Source organism: Drosophila mauritiana, chromosome 3L (assembly GCF_004382145.1).
Source record: "Drosophila mauritiana strain mau12 chromosome 3L, ASM438214v1, whole genome shotgun sequence".
Lineage (NCBI taxonomy): Eukaryota > Metazoa > Arthropoda > Insecta > Diptera > Drosophilidae > Drosophila > Drosophila mauritiana.
The window spans coordinates 5,752,905-5,772,223 of NC_046669.1; the positions used below are offsets into that span (position 1 = coordinate 5,752,905).

The 19,319-nt window shown below is 43.5% G+C and overlaps 4 protein-coding genes across 5 annotated transcripts; 2 read left to right on the plus strand and 2 right to left on the minus strand.

Moving 5' to 3' along the window:
* Positions 1-63: 63 nt before the first annotated feature.
* Positions 64-2,703, minus strand: LOC117140159 (beta-alanine transporter). The gene is made up of 4 exons (XM_033302931.1): positions 2,372-2,703; positions 1,504-2,321; positions 1,236-1,428; positions 64-1,171 (listed from the first exon to the last, which is right to left on the minus strand). Exons 1-4 carry the CDS (start codon positions 2,521-2,523, stop codon positions 163-165), a joined length of 2,172 nt encoding a protein of 723 aa, XP_033158822.1. The 5' UTR covers positions 2,524-2,703; the 3' UTR covers positions 64-162.
* Positions 2,704-3,158: 455 nt separating this feature from the next.
* On the plus strand, positions 3,159-5,675 carry LOC117141504. Of its 2 annotated transcripts, XM_033304990.1 has the most exons (7): positions 3,159-3,655; positions 4,363-4,486; positions 4,582-4,667; positions 4,738-4,896; positions 4,976-5,062; positions 5,158-5,389; positions 5,456-5,675. In XM_033304990.1, exons 1-7 carry the CDS (start codon positions 3,581-3,583, stop codon positions 5,539-5,541), a joined length of 849 nt encoding a protein of 282 aa, XP_033160881.1. In that variant the 5' UTR covers positions 3,159-3,580; the 3' UTR covers positions 5,542-5,675. The 2 variants fall into 2 exon arrangements, with proteins under 2 accessions (XP_033160881.1, XP_033160883.1); XM_033304992.1 differs by lacking the exon at positions 5,456-5,675 and having other exon boundaries at positions 5,177-5,290.
* Positions 5,676-13,514: 7,839 nt separating this feature from the next.
* Positions 13,515-17,311, minus strand: LOC117141363 (xenotropic and polytropic retrovirus receptor 1). The gene is made up of 6 exons (XM_033304769.1): positions 16,875-17,311; positions 15,273-16,461; positions 14,760-14,954; positions 14,381-14,550; positions 13,974-14,216; positions 13,515-13,775 (listed from the first exon to the last, which is right to left on the minus strand). Exons 1-6 carry the CDS (start codon positions 16,941-16,943, stop codon positions 13,626-13,628), a joined length of 2,016 nt encoding a protein of 671 aa, XP_033160660.1. The 5' UTR covers positions 16,944-17,311; the 3' UTR covers positions 13,515-13,625.
* An 848-nt stretch (positions 17,312-18,159) lies between these two features.
* Positions 18,160-19,273, plus strand: LOC117139436 (motile sperm domain-containing protein 2). The gene is made up of 3 exons (XM_033301737.1): positions 18,160-18,448; positions 18,511-18,996; positions 19,063-19,273. The coding sequence occupies exons 1-3, from the start codon at positions 18,361-18,363 to the stop codon at positions 19,212-19,214; spliced, it is 726 nt and encodes a 241-aa protein (XP_033157628.1). The 5' UTR covers positions 18,160-18,360; the 3' UTR covers positions 19,215-19,273.
* The last annotated feature ends 46 nt before the right edge of the window (positions 19,274-19,319 follow it).

Consider the following 19,319-nt stretch of genomic DNA (forward strand, 5'->3'; position numbering starts at 1 on the left):
TTCTCAGAATGGTAGAAATCTTTGTATTTGAATAAATGTGTACTTCTTTTAGAGTCACGGGTAAGAAATGATTCTTCATTTTTGTTTAATTTCAAAAACAATCGAATGCAAACTTCAATTAGAAAATTATTTATAAAACAGGGAGGTATCTTAAAAATAACCTCAGCTCTTATCTTCTGGCCACTTTGAGCCGTTTCCATATTTATACGTTCGGATTTCCTTCTCCTCGGTGCCCTTGTAATCACTCGATGATGGACTCGGGTGGGAATCAAACCTATATTTCGTCTTGCGATGCATTTTGCTGGAGCGGAACTCGTCCTTCGATAGTGTCCTTAAGCTCGAGCCCTGGTGCCAGTTGTGCCTGGGATGGGATTTTCTTGATCCTGGGCCACAGCAGGGCATGTGCCAAATCCTTTGATTCTTACCGAATTGGGCGCCATCACTGAGAGTTTCCGGGAGTTCGTGGTTCAGCGTTTCCGGTAGCAACAGAGCCAGTAGTCCACCGAAGATACCCAGGGCTCCCAAAACGATAAGCGTGCTGGAAAGGGACTTTTTGGAAAGATAGACCACTGGCGGGGACATCAACATCGCCACAAAGCCCATCGTGTGGATGAAGGCTACTCCCTGAGCCCTTACCACCGTGGGCAGTATCTCAGCGGCCCACTGCAGTCCTATATTATAGCAGATGTTGGAAAAGAATCTTCCAGCTAACGCTGACATCCTCATATGGGCGCGATTCTGAAAGCTGGCCCCTAACAGACTAAAGATTCCACTCAACGAAGTGTAAAAAAAAGAGCACCACCGACGTCCAGCGCGATCCAGAGTAAGGATCACTAGGATATTACCCGGCAACTCAGTGGCACAGGCGATGGTAAAGAACAGAAAGATATTCTCACTGTCCAGGACACTGGCCGCACGAACATGTCCATCGTAAACCAAAGAGATGGACATCCAGATGAGAATCATCAGGATCATATAACGGGCCATCCGCTTCCTCTTGAATATGGAAAGCACTGTAAAATCACGTCCATCGAGCTCCTCCTTGTAGAACTGCGTGCAGCTCGCCTCGAAGAGATCAAGTATCTCCTTGGACACATGCTTCTTGTTTACCTCAATCACATTTTTCAATATCTCCATGGACTTGTCGATCTCACCCACCGATACCAGCCATCTGTGATCGAAAAATGCCTGAATGGGAGCTCTCGGTTTACAGTTGCGACAATTTGGATACCCACCGTGCAGATTCCGGTAGCAGACAAAAGGAAAACATGGCAAGCACAATGGGCAAGGATGCAAATGAGGAAAATCTCCTCCAATTTCCGGCTGAAAGCGCTATCCACGGCATCACCATCGTGAAGGGGGAGTAGAACAGGGCCAGGGATAGATTGGCCACCAGTGTCCGGTACTTGGGACCCACATACTCGAGCACTTATAAAAAAAGAGGCATTAATGATTGCAGAGGAAACATATCACATGGTACACATGGTATGTGCACTTTTTTACCCAAAATGTATACCATCGTAAAGCAGGTATCGTAGGAGGCACCAACTAAAAATCTCGATATTGCAAAGCTGAAGAAGTCCGTGGACATCGAGGTGGCCAGGCTGCCTAACAGAGCAAGGAAGCAGCTACTGACCACCGCCGCCACACGGCCACAGTGATCCGCAAAGTGGCCATAACCAAGTCCGCCCAAAATGGAACCCAGGAAGAAGATGATCTGGGCATAGGTGGCGTACTTGTCGTCATCGCACAGCCAGCCAAACTCCATGGTGGCCGATTCGAATGCTCTGTCCTCGTGCTCGAAAACATAGCCTTTCTTGCAGGGAATCGTGGGCAGTGAAGTGTTGATATAGGCTCTCGGATTCTCCGCAAAGTGGATCCTCGTGTAATTGGTATTGTACATCCGGCAGCGACTGTAAGATCCATCCTTCTCCTTTGGAATGGACAAATCCTTGCGCAGCTCCACGGGCGTATGTAAAAGTTCCGGCACATAACAGTAGTACTTCGTTGGGGTCAGGCACATGAATATCTGGCCCAGATACACGAAGGCGGTGATGAAGCAGAAGGGTATCATGAACAGGAACAGCCTAATCTGGAAACGGCCAAACTGGCCGATCATCGGCAGGAGATCATCGAAATCTATATAGTCATCCGTCTCCCACGATCGACGCGGTAATGATGTTTCCGATCTCTTCTTTCCCCAATAGAAGCCATGCGAGGATTCTTCGTCATCTGGCTCCACGTAGGTCACTTTGACCTTCTCCAACGAATCACCCGCCTGTATTCCAATGTCCACTTTATCCGGCTCAATGTAATACTTTCTGCTTGGATAAGACATTAGCTTATACCCACTTATAGCATCGCTACCTACATCTTCTTCAGCTTTGACTGTTGCCCCTGATCCCTTTGTTCCCTCTTTTTCGGCTTGTCATCATCATCCGTCGATGCATTTCCCTTTTCGTCATCTGCCATATTGAAGCACAGGGAAAAATTGAAAATCTGACTAATAAATCGTAGCTTCATGTTTAATATATTTTCGGAAAATGACAATGTTAGAAACAGGGTATTAAAGTGGCATTATTTGCTAAAAAAATTGAGTCTTTTGTATACATGGCAAAATCACATCATCGCGGAAACATTAATTTCTCTTAAAACTATTTAATCAGCTGTGACTTGTTAAATTCCTGTGCCATTCTTTTCTACGGATGACTTGGTGATTTTCCATTTCAGTGCCTAAGCTACTTTTCCTTTCATTTCCGTTTCGCTGGCAGCAACTGGAGCAAGAAATGGGCATTGTCATGGAACTCAACCCGACTTCTCGACGCCACCACTTCCTCCATGGCAGTTTGCTCATTCAAAGACCGCCTGCAGAGCGTTTTCCACGTTAATTAAAGGCTCGGCAATTCCAATAGAGAACTAATCCATAGCAGTAATTTGCGGTATTGGCTAAGCCAACACAGTTTGTGGTAAATTGCATGAAAATTCGGTTAGCCGCAGCTAGAATGCAAGGATTTAAGCAAACCTAACACCTGTTGCCATTGTTCGCCTGCAGATGGCGCATGCGTGGGCCGCACAGTCCCACTTTCGAACTTTCATTCATAAAAACGTGTGTGCGAGTACATTTCGAAATTGAAAGCATTTCGCCTTCGCACGAGGACTACTTAGCCAGTCCCGATGCGACTTTCAATGGCGGCGGTTCTCCTCGGATCTTCGCGTCCTGGCATTTTGGGATCCCACACTGCGGTCCGCGTAACTATGCCCGGTCATGACACATAAATCAGTGTCATAAATCTGCGCGTCTTGTGTATGAAATTATGTGCCAGTGTTTCGCAACCAGCAACGAGAAATTCTAGATATTTATCTGCCGAGTGCCAAATAAAAACTTGTCTAAAGAAAAACAAGTAAAGCAAGCAAATTAACCGTTTGGCGGGAAACGAAATAAAGTGGTATCCCAGCGGGTGAAAGTTAAGAAAGTCAAGTGAAAGTGGCGGCTGCCGTTCCCTAAGTGAAGAAAATAAAATCCTTCTTGTGTCAGCGTGCTTGGAATGCTCATCCGCGAGGAGGCGTGAGCTACTGAAAGATGGCCATCCTGGAGTCTTGTTGCTTTTGGAAGGATGTGCGGAGTGGCAGCTTTGCCTGCGCCATCTACACGTTGGTAGGTTGCTCCTCAAATATGAATAATTTCTGGAGATAAGAAGTTGTGGCCTGGAGCATGGGTAAATATATCAAAATTCCCTCGAACTTTTTCAGACATTTGGCAAACACTTGAACGAAGGCTATTGGCCTCTTCAAACTTTTAAAGCAAAATCAGTCTAAACTTACCTTTAATACTCAGTTGTACAGCTATGAATGTATGTGTGATATTCAAATGTAACTTTTAAAAGTGTTTCAAACAATTTGTAAAAACCCTTGCACTTAACCCATTAAATCTATTTTATATGTATTGCAGAAGAATGTTTTCTTTAAAAAAATGAAGTATAAAAACCCCAGCAACAAGTTGAGTCTTTTTCGAGCATTAAGTTTCACTACATGCCACGCAAAATTTTCTTGTCTCATTACAAACATTTCCGTGCTCGTTAGATTACTTTTACTTTATTGAACGCTGTCGAAACCCCGTAAATTAGAATGATTAACAGCTTAACTAAGTGAAATACATACCGAAGCAAACATATTACCGCGTTGAGCTGCTGCATACTTCTTCGGCAATTACTGGCTTCAATTTTCATTTGAAGAAACATTTTTGGGAAACGGCGAAGGGGACACTTTTGGGGCTTTTCCGTGTAAATAAGAAGCGTGTGTCGCAATTTACTTTTACCCTCGGATGTTCAGTTCTATTATTTTCGCACAACTTTCCCCATACAGGTTTACTTTGGCTTCTCGACGCTGATGTTTTTGTTCTACCTAATCGAGGAACAGGACTTTCTGCTGGGTAACCGTGCTCAGCCACTGGGTGAAAGTTTGCTGGAGAAGGGCGATGTGACTGTAGGTGAGCATACCGAAGGATATCCTAGTACGGAAGGACACAACAGCCACTTGTTCCTTGCGAGCGACTCAATTACGTGTGATTTATGCCTCTTGCAGTGACTGTGATATTGAACATTTTGTTGCTCCTTTGCTCCATACTGATGGTGCTATCCTCGGTTCTGCTCATATTGGGCCTCCAGCAGGTGAGTGCGCTACTCTGTCCACTTCAACGCAATGCAGTCGGCACAGCCTCAATTCGGGATGAAATTACAGAACAAGAGACATCTGCTGATACCCTGGATTAGTTTCATGCTGGGCGATCTGCTCATCGAGGTCTGCCACTTGGTCCACTTAGCCCTATCCCGCCGCGTCAAGTTCGATCCGATTGTCGGTTTCATCTTCACCATGGATTTCTTCCTACTGTGCCTCAATGTGAGTAGAAGTAACCACAACTATGATACATGATGTTTAAATGTCTTACTAACCCGTAATATCCCATTCCCATTTACAGCTCTACTGTCTGCTGTGCGTCATCTCGCAGTACCAGACGTTCCGCTCGCAGCGGGCGGAGATGCGACTGGCGGCCTCGGCGGCATCGGTAGGTATTCGGTGAATGTGTTGTGCCACTCCCAAGTATGCTTACTTGCCCTCCCCCTCCCCACCTGAACACCGTGTGCCTCCGTCAAATCCAAGCCTATTGTGGTCTTCACAGCAGCGGAGAAGCTAACCAAAGCACACCAGCAGCAAATGCAGCAGGCTCAGCAGCAACAGCAGCAGCACAGTAATCTGCTGCAGCAGCTGGAGACCGGAAGCGGAAATGGCAAGCGGCGACGTATGCTCGGAGCAGCCAGCCCGCTAATAACTTCGCAGCGGCTAACCAACTTCTCAACCATCACCGAGGAGGAGGAGCAGCAGTCCCGAACAGGTACGACCATGGGCGTTCTTGGCCATGTAGTTCCTAATTAACATAACATGGCTCATATCCATTTAGACCACCTGGCGGAGCAGCCAACTGGAGAGGATCTCGGCCGCATACCAATTTTCACTCTGGCTTCCAGCCCAGCTCATTGCCATTGATGCAACTCATCACTAAGCCAATGTTACGCGTTTCTTGTCGAATACACATTCCAGCAGAGCTATAAGATATTTTTACAAATTAATTGATCCGAAAGGGCTGAATAAAGGGAAATGAGATTTTCAGCAGGCATATAACAGACTTTGACAAAAATGCGCTTATAGTTGACATGCCTGCTCCATGGAAACGAAGCTACTGTATCTAATTGGGGGATGCAAACAGGATCCAGGGATGTGACAAATGCCCTTCATTCTCAGTACTGAAATATATACTCGGTATATTGAAAATGATAACTTAACTTGAAGCATTGTTAAACTAGCAGAAAGGTTTCTAGGAGAATGTATATCTTAAGGTGTTCTGATTATATTATTTTCAACCATATATGAATGAGTATTGTCTTAACTATGCCTAAAAGGGCACATATGATAAGTAGTTTGTGCAAGTTAGTTAGGCTTGCCTGTACTCCTTGAGTAAAATCCGGTGCTTGACAATGGCAACAGGATATGCGCTCCGTTCGAGCTCGAGTGCTTTGCCAAGTCAAACTATTCAGCAACTGGCGTTGGTGACCCGGAGGCAGACGTTTTGAAATAATTATTCAAATGCTCGAGCTTCAGCCGGTCAGACAGCCGTAGGTCAAAATAACCCTAAAACAACAAGGCACGAGGGTAAAATGGACTTTTAAAACGTAATTAGCTTTTGAAAAATGCTGACCCGCCCATGAAGGCGACGAGATTGAGCTCGGGTTAACAGGTTTTAATGTACGCCTAATATTATTTAAATTACGCTGTTAAGCTCCTATTTAAGTCACTGGAATGACAAAAAAAAAAGATTGTTTCCACTGCAATCCATTACAACGGCTAGCACGAGTCCTTTGCAGGACTACCGACGTCTTCGGAGCAAAGCAGAAGCGTCATTAAAAGGCACTTAATCACCGGGCTAAATTGGCCCTGTTAATTAAACCCCCAGGTGGAGATGCAGGGATATATGACACCGGTTCGCTGCCTTGAAGCGGATGAGCGGTTTAGGGTCCCAAACTCGGTTTCCTGTCCGCCAGCTGTCGATGACAAAGAGTCCCTGCCGGAGAAGCCACACAATCCGCACACTGTGGTCCAACTTCCGGGATGTAATGTGCCAGTGATACCGCAACACTGACAGAAACTAATGCACTTCTATTTGCAACAATTCAAAGTCCTAAAAAAGCAATTGCTTAAATTGCTTAAATTTTGTATTATTTTAAAGATTTTTATGAGTAAGTCATCACGAATTTATGTTTACAAGGTATGTGTACACACGGTCCTGGACGCTGTGGACACTCCCGCTCTGAGAGTGAGCACAACTGTTATTAGTTTTGTGAAAAGTCTCCCAATATTGACATTGCCACGGGCAGCGGGATTCCACACATTTCAGTGGCATGCTTCTTGAAACCCCACAAGGCCAAAAATGTCCGGACATTGGTCAAAAGCTACAGAGTCGGAAAAAACAAAAGCCTAATGGATTCCTAAGTGGTGGAATGCAGTGTAAAGTCTGTTAGATTTATATCAAGTTTCCGAGGAAATTTCTCTGCAAACATAATTGATTAAGAGTTTAAATGCTTTTTCATTGCTTTCTATTTAGTGTTATTGTTGCCTCAAATTCTTAGACAAATACAAGGCAGAGAGATAGATAAGACCTGCAGCCATAAAGCAAATATTTGTAATTGCAATCTTTCTGCTTGGCAGCCTTTTTCCGCCTTGAATGAAATTAATTCAGAAACCATGGAGCGCAATGGTAATTACACTTTTTTAGGTGAAACGAAATGTTTGATGGAAAAGGCGATGTGGAAGGACGCGTTCATTTTTATGCACACAAAGTGAAATAAGTCCTGTGGATTATTTCGTGCTTGGAATCACTGGCATTTTTGATGGGAAACAAATGCAGCACTCGCGTTGCAAATCCCTGGAATTACTTTCGGCATTATCCATAGACTGCAGTTGGCTCTTTAATGTTGCCATTGTGGGGCACTTAAGGGATAAATACTTGTGCTATACACCACAATGCCATATCCCGGGATTATTGCTCCAAACACACACTCACAATTGCCAATAAGCTCACTTTCACAAGGCCGAAACGCGCACGCTTTCTATCTAATTGCTAAGATGACTGCTTTCCCAGACTCCCGATGCCAGGATAATGAGTTTTCCATTAGCGCTTGAGTGCGGCGCGCGGTGGCAATATTTGCCAAGTGTCCCGACTGCTTAAGTGAAAATTCAATTAAAGCATCGGCATCAAAGAAATCAAATGAAATTCCTGTCTCGCCCAGCGTCCGCAACTTTGGACACTTGGAGTGACTGGCGAGCAGTGGTGGCCATTGAACTTGCTGGGAAATTCGAGCATGCGAAATACATGCATGTTTGATGCGACTGAAAACCCTGGAAACACACTAAGTTTTGACAGCCATCGCTGCAATACCACCACCACGGAAACAACAGGAAACCGGAAGTGTAACAATGGGTGTCCAACTTTTCTGAGCGTGCATCTCGACCCAAGTAACCCCACACAATGGCCAACCGAAACTTGTGTGTGTCAAGCTCAGGAGATTGAGCATCTTGGATTAAATTAAATGTTAAATTTTCAGGCAGTTTATAACTTCTCCCCTTCACTTTAAGAATATTGACAGATTTCAGACAACTTGAGACCGAGGGACTTTGCTGCCTTTCGCAGACTTTCTGGACTTTCACTTGATTTATAGCATATGACAACTGGGGAAGGCTCTTATATATGTATGTGCTGGTGTAATTTAAAAGGCAGAAAGTAAACAGGAGTTTTTGGGAAACTTGACGCTTGACGAGAATGGCAGCCAGTTTGTCACTCGCTTTATTGCGTATACGCAGCGTGGCCGGGGAAAGGGTCGATATGAACGTCAGTTGGCAGGAAATTTATGTAGATTTATGTACGTGTGTTCGCTTTAAGCTCTTCATACTCGCTCATGGATACGTGGCTACATGCATTCAATTAGAAAATTAGCATTGAAATGAAGCTAATTTTCGCTCCAAGGAGATGCCATAAAAGATGTAAGCATCTTAATGAATATTAAATGATGAAAACGAAATTCCTTGGCCTAGTCAACAGGAACTTTAATTGAAACATAAAACTTATTGTGCCCAGCAAAGTATATTTGTGCTCGAACTTAATTCCCTCGAGACAAGCCATAAGTACAAGCGCTTAACGGTCATTTGGGGCTCACAAATGACTTCTAATAATAAGGAAATTCTGCCAAGTGTAAACTATAAACAGCTTTCAGAACGTCGAGTATGGAAAGCCTCTTGGCCGTTGTCACAAGCAGACTTCTTCCGCCTTTCAGGGATTTCAACATATTGAAGCCAAAATAATTAGGATATAAGCCGGCAGAAGCGAGTCGCATTAGCGGGAAGCCGTTTGTCAGCAATAAATCGAGCAAGTAAATTATGTGGAACAAGGCCCACACATCAATCTTGTGACTCCAAAAAGGAAAAGATGTGGGCTTCGGTGACACCTCAGTGTTAAAATACATGCACGGGATTTGGTGGAAATTAGACAGCTGTAGCAAGAGAATTAAGCCATTTTTAATTGAGCTCCTTATTTTGGTCTACTTCAAAGCAAAAACCGCGCGCTTCAAAACAAAAAAAAAATTCTGACCTTTTTCAGAAGGCACAATATTAGCATACAAAAGGCTTGAGGACTTATTCATAAGAAAACAAAATAGAATCCTTTTGTAAATGATTCGTTATTCCATAGCGCAACCCTTAACCTTAAGTTCTGCTCTTTAAGATCGTACAAAATTCAATTTATTTGCTGGTCACCTTGTTTTCCGTTTACATTTTACGAGAATTTTTAATTGAAAATACTTGCCTTCTGCACAATATAAACAGAAATCAAAAAAAAAAAAACGTCTAGCAGCTTGGATACCCTTTACACATTTCTTGGAGGGTGTAAATATTTGGCTTCGTGCTATAAATTTGTAATTTATTTATTTTAAAATTTATTTCATAATTTTTAATTTCTTACCAAAAAGTGCCAATATACCCAAAATTCGTAAGAGAGATAGACCGCAGCCAAATAGTTTCCATGACAACGATTCGCGGGTAAATAAATCCCCAAAGGGAAGTCGGGTATAAAGAGATTAATATTTCAGCAATAAATATGAAAATTTTCGCAAAATGACTACACTTTTGCGATAGTAAAATCCGGAGCTTTAGAACTCAGCTCAATTAGCTAGACATTTTCCGCATTTAATCCAATTAGTACCAATAGAGTAAGAACCAAAAAAAATGTTGCCCACAAAAACAATTATTCTAATGGCTTCTCAAGTTTTTGCAACTGAAGTCTATTATTTTTAAACTATTTCTGGATGAGCTAATTGCATAACTAATAATATTAATATCTTGCTTCGCAACAACAAACTTTAACTGGGGCAACCACTGCGGTTTGTTGATCTTTCATTAGAATAGCGCCAATACTGAATTTTAGTTATGTTTATTTTGTCGACTCTGGTGTTTGCCCATGAATTTGGCTGTCAAAACTTTTGACTGACAACGCGAGTGCCACTTGACATTCTTGGCGAACTGAAGTTGACCTCCTCTAAAGTGGAAAACGAAGAAATGCCTTCGCTTGGAAGGAAAATTTCTATAAATGATAAATCGACTCGAAGTGCTTGAGCTTAAGCAGGGTTGACAATTGATATGCACTCAAATGGAATTTCCACGGCGCGTGAGCATAAGAAATAAGCTTATTTAGTTCAGGCTTCGCAATGGGCTTTAAGGACTTAAAACTGGTTATGAAACGGGGCGAAGAAAAGTCCTTTACCCATATTATCTTCTACCCGGCGAATTGAATGCTGGAAACCTTGGCTTGACTTATTTCTCATATTCGAATGGCTTTTACGTGTCCTTTGGGTGGCATTTGCTGATATCATTCGGCATCGGCGTCCATTAGTTTCAATCAAATTTCATAAGCAAACAAGCAGGACCAATAAACGGCTGTATATCCGTGTGCCAGTTTATGCACACTCGTATATATTGGCATTAGCATGCATGATAAATAATAAACATATTATAAATAGCTTTTTCCTCGGCAAGCAACTTGGCCATCAATCAATGGTGGCCAACGAATGGGCCCAAAGGCCTTTGGCTTCCCTTCCGCATCGTATTACTCAGCACATCCCACTCAGATGGTCCAGAATGGCATTGGCAAACAAGATTTATTTGCCCTCTTTGGGGTTATCCATACACTTGGCTGACATTAAATTGGGTAACCTAAATTAAAGGCCACGCACTTTTTGCCAAAAGGACGTTCGCGGTTGGCAGGCCGTCAAAATGCTTTTTATGGTTAATCAAGAGCCGTGCGGTATTCGATTAGCATATTAATTGGCAATTCCCGCCAACTTCCTATCAATCGCTGCCACAAGCTTTAAATTAATTAATTAACTTTCGATGTAAACATTTGTTCAATCAGTGTCTCTCTTGTTTACTTTCAACCTGCCGTGTTGGTTTTAATCCACAGTCAAATGACGTATACGCCACGTGGGACCGTTTGAGTGGCACAGTGCCGCAGGTGCTGTTTTAATGACCCCGATATCTCTCGAAACACGCGTCGACAATCAAAGAATTCTATTTCAGGTCATCATTAGAAATATATTTTCTGCAACGAGCCAGTCATACGTGCGTCTAATTGGCAACAGACCGTCATTCATAGGCAACATTTAAAATGGTACTCCGAAATCGATACATTCAGATAAGTTTTAATTTGCACTGGCTTAATAATCTCGCACGTGCCGCACAACCAGCTCAGTCCATTCAATCTCTTTATCCTTGGCCATTTGCATATCCCGATTGCATAGCTTTTCAGCCATTGTCACTTCAATCTCTAGCGGAATGTTTATTCATTTATCAGCCCCGGAGCGCAGATGTTTCAGCTTGACAAACATCAACTAACACCGATGCAGAGGGCAATTGCACAAGTATACGCAGTAAGTAAGCCAGAGTAATCTAAACAAAACAATTGCAATCAGGGACTTCAACAGCATGGGCAAATGCAAGGCCATGCCGAAAATGTCAACACATCGGCTGTTGTTGTGTGCAAAGCGTGTGTTTGCCATCAGTTTTCGGGAGCCTAAGTTGGCCTGGCCCCCTGTCAAATCAAAGAAAATCAGCTTTGACAGCAGTAAAGGAAGGGAACCGAAAAAAAATAAGCAACAAAGTAGGTTGGGGCTGGGATAAAAGGTGTCACCACAACTTTGATATGTGTGTGTAAACGCTGATGCTTGTCGCTCAAGTGAAAGTGAAAGGCTTTAACGAAAAGCAAAAGCTCCGACCTTTTCTTTTTTATGATTTCCCAAAACGTAAGCACTTTTCGGAAATTCATCTGCTTAAAAGCTGCAACCGCAAGGTACAAGTTAAATACAGCAACAACGTTATCAATGGGTTTATCTCGTCTGCCAAATTAAATGTCGCTAAGTCGGGCGTGAGCCCATACACGCCCACACGGATGGCCTTCAGCAGCCGCGGCCTAATAAAAACACTCCCGGAAAAGGGTCTCCTTATCGCAGGACTTCAAAAATAAGCACTCTCCCTTAAGAGATTCCCATCGATGTGACGGTCCAAAAAGGAAATGCCTATCTGGGAGTCATAAACGGTTCCTAATGGCCGATGCCTTGCTACGGGAGTGTTGCCCGGCAGCAGAACCACATCAAAATGTTGCCCCAAAGGGAAACAAGTTTCAAAAATGTATAAAATGGTAGGAAGTGCAATTTTAATTGAAATCTGCGTTGCCCAAATAAGCAACGGTGATGTTGAACATAATCCGCTTTCAAATGGAACACACAACAGTTGGCGAAGTAAAAAATGAGAAAGGGACTTTGTACATTCGCTTGACAGTTATTTGCATTCGCTTGTCAACCAAATTTTCCGGAAGCGGAAGTTATGTTAACAGTTGTTAAAATATTAAATCAATTAAATACTTACAACACTGCCAGGAATATTTATAAGTGAAAAAGTTCCAAGACTTTGTGACTACAAGAAACACAAAAGTTTGCCGAAACTATTTGTGTAACTTTCTCTCGCCAAAACTTGGTAAGTTTTCGTTTGCGTTATTAAATTGAGCACATATTAAATTAAAGAATCATTTATTATTACCATTTATTTCAGAAGGACCGCAAAAAAGTGGTTTATGCCAGATGCCAGATGAGCGCATGAAATTCTTAGCGGTCAGGTCCACTACCAAAAAAATTTAAATTTACCCAATTATTTTGTACGTTACCCCCAACAATGAACTATCAATATGAAGGACTTTTGATAAGAATGTAATCAGCAGGGCGCAAGTACCCTTCAAAGTTTTATTCAATAATTACAGTGAGAGGAAGCGGAGAAGAAAAATTCCATCAATCAATCAATACACAGCTGCTGTGAACGAAACCTTTTCAACTCCCCACGGATATTCACGGTGAAATACATCAAATTTGTTTGTCAACAGCAGTCACCACCGACCGAACTTTCCTGTAAATCTAGTATGCAAAATAAAGAAATTCTTTTAATATCTAGGAAATATTCATATAGAATTCCCGGAAAACAAGCTGAACCCAAAAAAAAAAATAAAAAGACTGATTCTTTCTCATTGGTGGTCATCCATTTTTCCTGTTTCGAATACATCATCAAAACATATCACGCATGCATTGTAATGTCAGCAATAATTTCGCATGGTAGCGTTTTCGTAAATTTGCTATGACTACCACAACAATCCATTGAATAACATGGTTCCGGCGCAAATGTATTTTTAGGCACCCAAAATGGCACACCCAAATGGAACCGAAGTTTACCCAAAGTTTATTGTTCAACTGTCACGAAAATTGAACTAGTGCTCGTCATCAATCGCCATCACCACCTCCACATACATATGGTATACAAATGACCCCGAGAAATGGTGTTGCTCAAACTTTCTTGCTCACAGATGCGAAATCAATGGATTTGGAACCAGGACCATTTATTCAGTGTCCGCAAATGCAACTGAAGTGCTTTATTGCCATAAACGTAAAATTTGTGCACACAGAGAGATAGATGTTTATTGGGTAACCCAACTACGAGCAAAGATCCTCAATGGATTCCCCTTGAAGGAGCAGTCGCTGCTCCTGTTTGTTCTTCTTGGTTGCGGATTTGCCGCCAGCGGCTTTTCCACGCCTTCGATTCAACACACCATCAGTTTCGTCCATCATGCGTAAAATCGTGGTCTGAAATTTAAGATATTGTGGAGTTAAATTCAAATGCTGAAGTAGAGCTTACTGCTTAAATCTGATTTTAATTTCGCTATGATTTGATAACCTCAGTAAGCTTTGAACTAAGCCTTTTTACTTATGTAAAAATCAAAATCATATTCAAATAAATCCAATAGGTATATTGAACCCATGTTGCTTGGCTACCAGACTCACCTGATCCGAGCAATCCATTGGAGCGACCGATATATCCCTGACAGCCCTGAACTTGCCCACGTTGTTCAGATGTTCGTTCTCCAACCGAAAGTAATTCCAAATGAAGCGACGGAAAACCTCCAGGGGACTGAGAATGGTCATCATGACATCGCCCTCAATGTAGCCAGCCTCAATTAGACTCATGGACAGGGTCCAGCTGAAGCGCAGTATTAAATCCTCAATTATGCCAAAGTAATAGAACCACTGGGCACCGACAAGAAGAGAGATAATGAAAGCTTTGAAAGATTGTTTTACGTGCCGTTTGCCCAAATATTTATCGTGGCCATTATTTGTGGGGACTGCCCCTACTCTGACCCCAAATGGGAGGAAAAAGAACCAAAAAAAACACTCCACCCAACCGGACTCACCGTCGATGAATAAACGATTTCCTCACGCAAGAATCGATTGTCGCCCGCCTTCGAGTCGAACAGGCCCCAGTCCATTTTAATGTCCCATGTGTAGGCGTAGCAGGACGAGAAGATGGCCGCCGTAATCCAGCAGTAGAACCAGGGATTCTCCTTGGACAGCGGGTAGGTGTCTGGAGATGAGAAGACAGTGGAGAGAATGAATAGAAGAGTGATGGACGTGCGATGCCGCCAAAATACAATCTACATGAATTTTCGGCACTAATTGGCACTGGACCGTAAATAGCACAAATAATGTATATATGCGTACATATATATTTGCAATTGCTATGATGTAAGTGTGCCCTAATGAACTCACGCTCCGTATAATGAATCCACTTACCGGTGGTCGTGTGATATTTGTGGGCAAATATAACCACAAAGAAAGACGTTGCATACTTCGCGGCGTTGACCAGATGCGGAAATGACTCCTTTGTGTCGCGGTATCTGCGGATGCACTGGGCGAACCGGAAGTAGGCGGGCAGTATGGCAACAATGGGATGCAGCAGAGACACGTACTCCACACAGTGGCTGGCATCTGTTGCACAAGCAAAACAATGATGGTAAATTAAACACTTTGTAGTCTATAATTAAACCATTTAGCATGAATTTTCAATTCAACAATGCGGTTGGGTTTTTGGCCTTTTTTCACTTTTACCACTTGCAAGCTGATTTCAAAAGCGAAAAGTTATTAAATAGAATTGGGGAAAGGACCAAGCCGACAAGCTGGTCTCGAGTAAAATGAACAGCATTGCGAACTTTTATTGAATGCACATAAAAAGGAATGGAAATCTTTGATTTTTCCCCTACTTTTACTTCAAATTGAGTTCAGCATCGAAAACCCAGTGTTACTTACCCTTGCCAGCCTTGTGCCATGTGGGACTTCGACCAAAGAAGCATATTAGAAAGGGTATATCCAGAAAGGCTGGCACCATGCTGTTCAGCTGGTCGGCCAGCCAGAAATCGGCAAAGTTTACAAAGCAGAACGGAGCCATGATGACCCGGATGAGGATCCTTATGGCCCAAAACCGGGCCTCATGATGGAACGTCTTCGTGGGATTCAGCAAAAAGGCAGCCATCAATGTGTAGAGGCAAAGCGGAGCTGCGTACTGTGGGATGCCCAGGGGATCGCAAAAGATGTAGCTCAGGACGCAGCAGGCCCAGATAACTCCAAACACGGATGCCACCTCCATGATGTTCTGCTCGGACAGGTGATTTCGTGGATCCAACTCAAAGATGAGGACGTGGTTCACACCGGACGACCTCCAGCCGTAGACATTCACGCCCCAAAGGAAGAGGCATTCGATGATGAGGAATGGAGCGCGGAACATCCTCATTCCGGCCCGCCAATTCTCGCCGAATCCGTAGAACATGGCAGCGATCACAACCGTAATGAAGAGCACAACAAAGGCGCCGGAAAAGAGACCCACCTTGAAGGTGGTCCAAGGACTCTGCTGCTCGCCCAGTGGTGGTACCCTCAACCGCTTCATTGCTCTCTGACGATCTCCTCCCTCGATGTCCTGGGTAACAGCCTGCTCCGTCTCCTGGATCAGCCGATCAATGTCCTTGTTGGTGTAAAAGTGGGCTGCCTCCACGTGATCCGTGCGCCAACGTGCACCATAGTCGACGCTCAGCAACTTGTCGTGCTTCTTAAGTATCTTACGGAAACCCGTGAAGTTGAGGTTCTGATAGTTCTGGAGCAGTATCAGCCCCAGATAAAATTCACTAAATGCCAACTTGAGATCCTGTATCTTGCGCGCCGGCACATTCTTCTTGCCCAGCGGCGTCCGCCTCTTCCACGCGGGCAGTTTCTTTGGGTGACCCATTTCCAGGGCTTCGGTCAACTCGCTGCGCAGACTGCCATATTTGCGTGTCGCCTCGGCCATCTTCTCCGAGTAGAATGTGTTGATCTTGGCCAGCTCCTTGTCGCAGTAGTGGAAGAACTCCTCATCGAATTTGGCAAAGTATCGCGTCACCATCTCGCGCTCCACGAGTTCTGCGGAGGGCGATTGTTCGATTGCTGCATACAGCATGGCTTTCATCTCCTGAAAAAGGATTAGAAATATTTTAATAAAATTTATTTACAGATGTGTTTTATATAAATTTTATAAATATATATTTTTTTATATCCCTTAAACAAAGTACCTATACTTTTGGCCCCCACTGTATCTATATATCTCCTGCTCATTGTATTGTGTGTTTTCACTTCCTCGTTCTTTCGCTACCCCACCCCACCCAGCCCTTCCTATTTGTTTACGTCCGAGGAGAGCAAAACACAGAATGCCGCTTAACAGGGCGCATGCGCGTTGAAAGCTCCACCGTTTGACAGTTGGATGCCACAGCTGATGGGGCACGTGACGTCACAGCTGGCAGAGTGACAGCGGGAAAAGCACACTCGTCCGTGTATCTCACGGATACATATTTTCCGCACCTTCGAACGGCGATTTTCGGCACTCACCTCATAGTTAATGTACTGCTTTCGCCACTCGGGCGTTATGTGGGCCGTCAGGTGCTCGGCGAACTTCATCTCGGGATTTGGGGGGATCTCACAACTGGCTGAACTGCATCCGCATCCGGATAAATGGCGAGGACGTGGTCGCACTTGAAACGCACGTTTTCACGTAAACATCACAACTGGGCCAGAAGAGAACAGGCAGCGAAAGTTCTTGGATTTCGATTTGGCTCGGGATGGTGGTCCACATGGCGGGGGTTTCGGATACGAGGAATCGAGCTTTCGATATGTAAATGGCTTCGGTTTTTGTTATTGTTAGCTGTTGCCTCTCATCTGCTTTCAATGTCAACAATAAAACAACAACAAAGGCGCAACACATATTCATATTGCACATGATTCGATTTTATTAAATGGGCAATTTATAAATTAAAAACAATTTATTAAAGAGAATGTATTGATTTTTCGAACACACTATGTATTTTAGAAAATAGAACTCAGCGCAGCTCGTCAATGAAATAAACACTTCTTCATAATTTGTAATGCCCATTAAAAAAGTCTGTAAGTAAGCAACTGTTGTGCATTTAGTGAAATATAATAAAAATTACACTTACTATTTATATTTGACTAAAACAAATGCGCAATTTTGCTAAGACTTGCTAACTACTTTACAAAATGTATGCATATTCAGAACAATTTTTGGAATTATAGAATAGTACACCTTTAATCCCTCTAGCTGGCTAATAAATTAAAGCTCATAAGGTTGATAAGATTAAAATGTGGGCTATTTTTGCTTAGAAATACATATAATGCAATCTAATTAAAAAAATAGGTTACTGTTATTGTACAATAACCGTTGCTCTTTGATATCAATTACCGCCACCGCAATCAGCGACTGTCAATTGAAGGAGAATAATTGAGCCCAGTAGACTTTGCTTCCCACATCGAATCGAGATAAGCCGCAATACAGCAAGTCAGTGGATACGTCATATATCGCAAAGAAAACCGCAGAATCATATAAACCAAGTTCCCGAAGAGTCGCCTGCACAAACCTCATAAACATTGCCAGTTTCCCCGTTTGTTGCGCTTATCGCAATTGACGGGGCCCCCTACTTTTTGTCATCCCACCCACCCCCCGCCCCGTGCTGTTCTGCGGGCTCCAATATTGATTAAAGAACGGGCGGCATGCGGTTTCCCCTTCCAGTGCCCCCACCACCCGCATTGAGTCATTTACATGATCGTCTGGAAAGCAGAGCACAATTGGAGAACAAATGAAAACGCTCTCGGCGAGCGTAACGACGAGCGTTTGGGGCTGTGCTGGCTGTCAGTCGCTGATTAGTCCGCTCGCAGGCCAGACATTCCGCTCCCCGATAAAGAAAACTACCCCCCAGAGCTCGTCCACGAAAATTGTTTTCAAATAGATAAGAAATTGGCATAAATTTGAAGTTCAGTGCAGAAGACATTTCAATTGGTTCACGCAAAGCCAAGCAGCAACATGCCTTCCGATCAGGATCCGACTCCAGAGCAGATAAGCCAAGTCAAGACTAGCATTCTGCAGAGACTGGAGAAAGAGCCACCAGCAGGTAAGCTAGTGCAGCCGAAAGAATCACATCTAATCTGGTATACATATAAAATCCCGAAATAGAACCATTCCATCCCAACGATCTAAAGCGAATTACGGACAGTGACCTTTGGATCACCAAGCTTCTGCAGGTCTATGACTTCGATGTGGAGAAGTGCATCACGAGGTTGTGGGACAACCTCGCGTGGCGGAAGAGCTTTGGAGTTTATGACATCACCGAGGCGAACCTTAATCAGGAGTTTCTGAACGATGGCTCCATCTTTGTGCACAACAAGGATAAGGACGGAAAACCCCTGCTGATCCTCACCATCAAGAAACACTCGAAGAGCCGCAATCAGGAGGACCTCCTGCGCATCCTTGTCTTCTGGATTGAGCGACTGCAGCGGGAAAGTAACCTGGACAAGATTACTATATTCATGGACATGACTGGCGCCGGTCTGAGCAACTTGGACCTGGGCTTCATCAAGAGTATCATCGGAGTGTTCGAGACCAAGTATCCCTATGTGCCGAACTATATTCTGGTGCATGATTTGCCATTTCTGCTAGATGGTATGTACACATTGTGGTATCTATGAAGATCAGTATATTGAAAACGTGTTTTTTTTTTGTGTTTAGCTGCCTTTAAATTGGTGAAGACCTTCTTGCCACCCGAAGCACTGAAGATCCTCAAGGTGACCACCAAAAAGGATATCGATCAGTATGTGGACAAGGATAACTGCCTGAAAATCTGGGGTGGTAATGATGACTACGTTTACAAATTCGCCTGAAACTTGCCCAACAACTTTGTATTATAGTGTAAATAATAATACGATATTTATTGACCATATTGCACGCTTGTTTTTACTACTCCAGCGAAGAGCTTTGAAAGCTCT

What these genes read in the sequence shown, in the direction of transcription:
- LOC117140159 (XM_033302931.1), bottom strand. Translation starts at nt 2,523, where the DNA reads ATGAAGCTACGATTTATTAGTCAGATTTTCAATTTTTCCCTGTGCTTC. An exon ending in TACGATGGTATACATTTTGG is followed by an intron (nt 1,429 to 1,503) that starts GTAAAAAAGTGC and finishes TTTTTTTATAAG; the next exon opens with TGCTCGAGTATGTGGGTCCC. An exon ending in CTGCTACCGGAATCTGCACG is followed by an intron (nt 1,172 to 1,235) that starts GTGGGTATCCAA and finishes TTTCGATCACAG; the next exon opens with ATGGCTGGTATCGGTGGGTG.
- LOC117141504 (XM_033304990.1), top strand. Translation starts at nt 3,581, where the DNA reads ATGGCCATCCTGGAGTCTTGTTGCTTTTGGAAGGATGTGCGGAGTGGC. An exon ending in CCTGCGCCATCTACACGTTG is followed by an intron (nt 3,656 to 4,362) that starts GTAGGTTGCTCC and finishes TTCCCCATACAG; the next exon opens with GTTTACTTTGGCTTCTCGAC. An exon ending in TCATATTGGGCCTCCAGCAG is followed by an intron (nt 4,668 to 4,737) that starts GTGAGTGCGCTA and finishes ATGAAATTACAG; the next exon opens with AACAAGAGACATCTGCTGAT.
- LOC117141363 (XM_033304769.1), bottom strand. Translation starts at nt 16,943, where the DNA reads ATGAAGTTCGCCGAGCACCTGACGGCCCACATAACGCCCGAGTGGCGA. An exon ending in ATGGCACAAGGCTGGCAAGG is followed by an intron (nt 14,955 to 15,272) that starts GTAAGTAACACT and finishes CTTGTGCAACAG; the next exon opens with ATGCCAGCCACTGTGTGGAG. An exon ending in CAATGGATTGCTCGGATCAG is followed by an intron (nt 13,776 to 13,973) that starts GTGAGTCTGGTA and finishes CTTAAATTTCAG; the next exon opens with ACCACGATTTTACGCATGAT.
- LOC117139436 (XM_033301737.1), top strand. Translation starts at nt 18,361, where the DNA reads ATGCCTTCCGATCAGGATCCGACTCCAGAGCAGATAAGCCAAGTCAAG. An exon ending in GGAGAAAGAGCCACCAGCAG is followed by an intron (nt 18,449 to 18,510) that starts GTAAGCTAGTGC and finishes ATCCCGAAATAG; the next exon opens with AACCATTCCATCCCAACGAT. An exon ending in TTTGCCATTTCTGCTAGATG is followed by an intron (nt 18,997 to 19,062) that starts GTATGTACACAT and finishes TTTTGTGTTTAG; the next exon opens with CTGCCTTTAAATTGGTGAAG.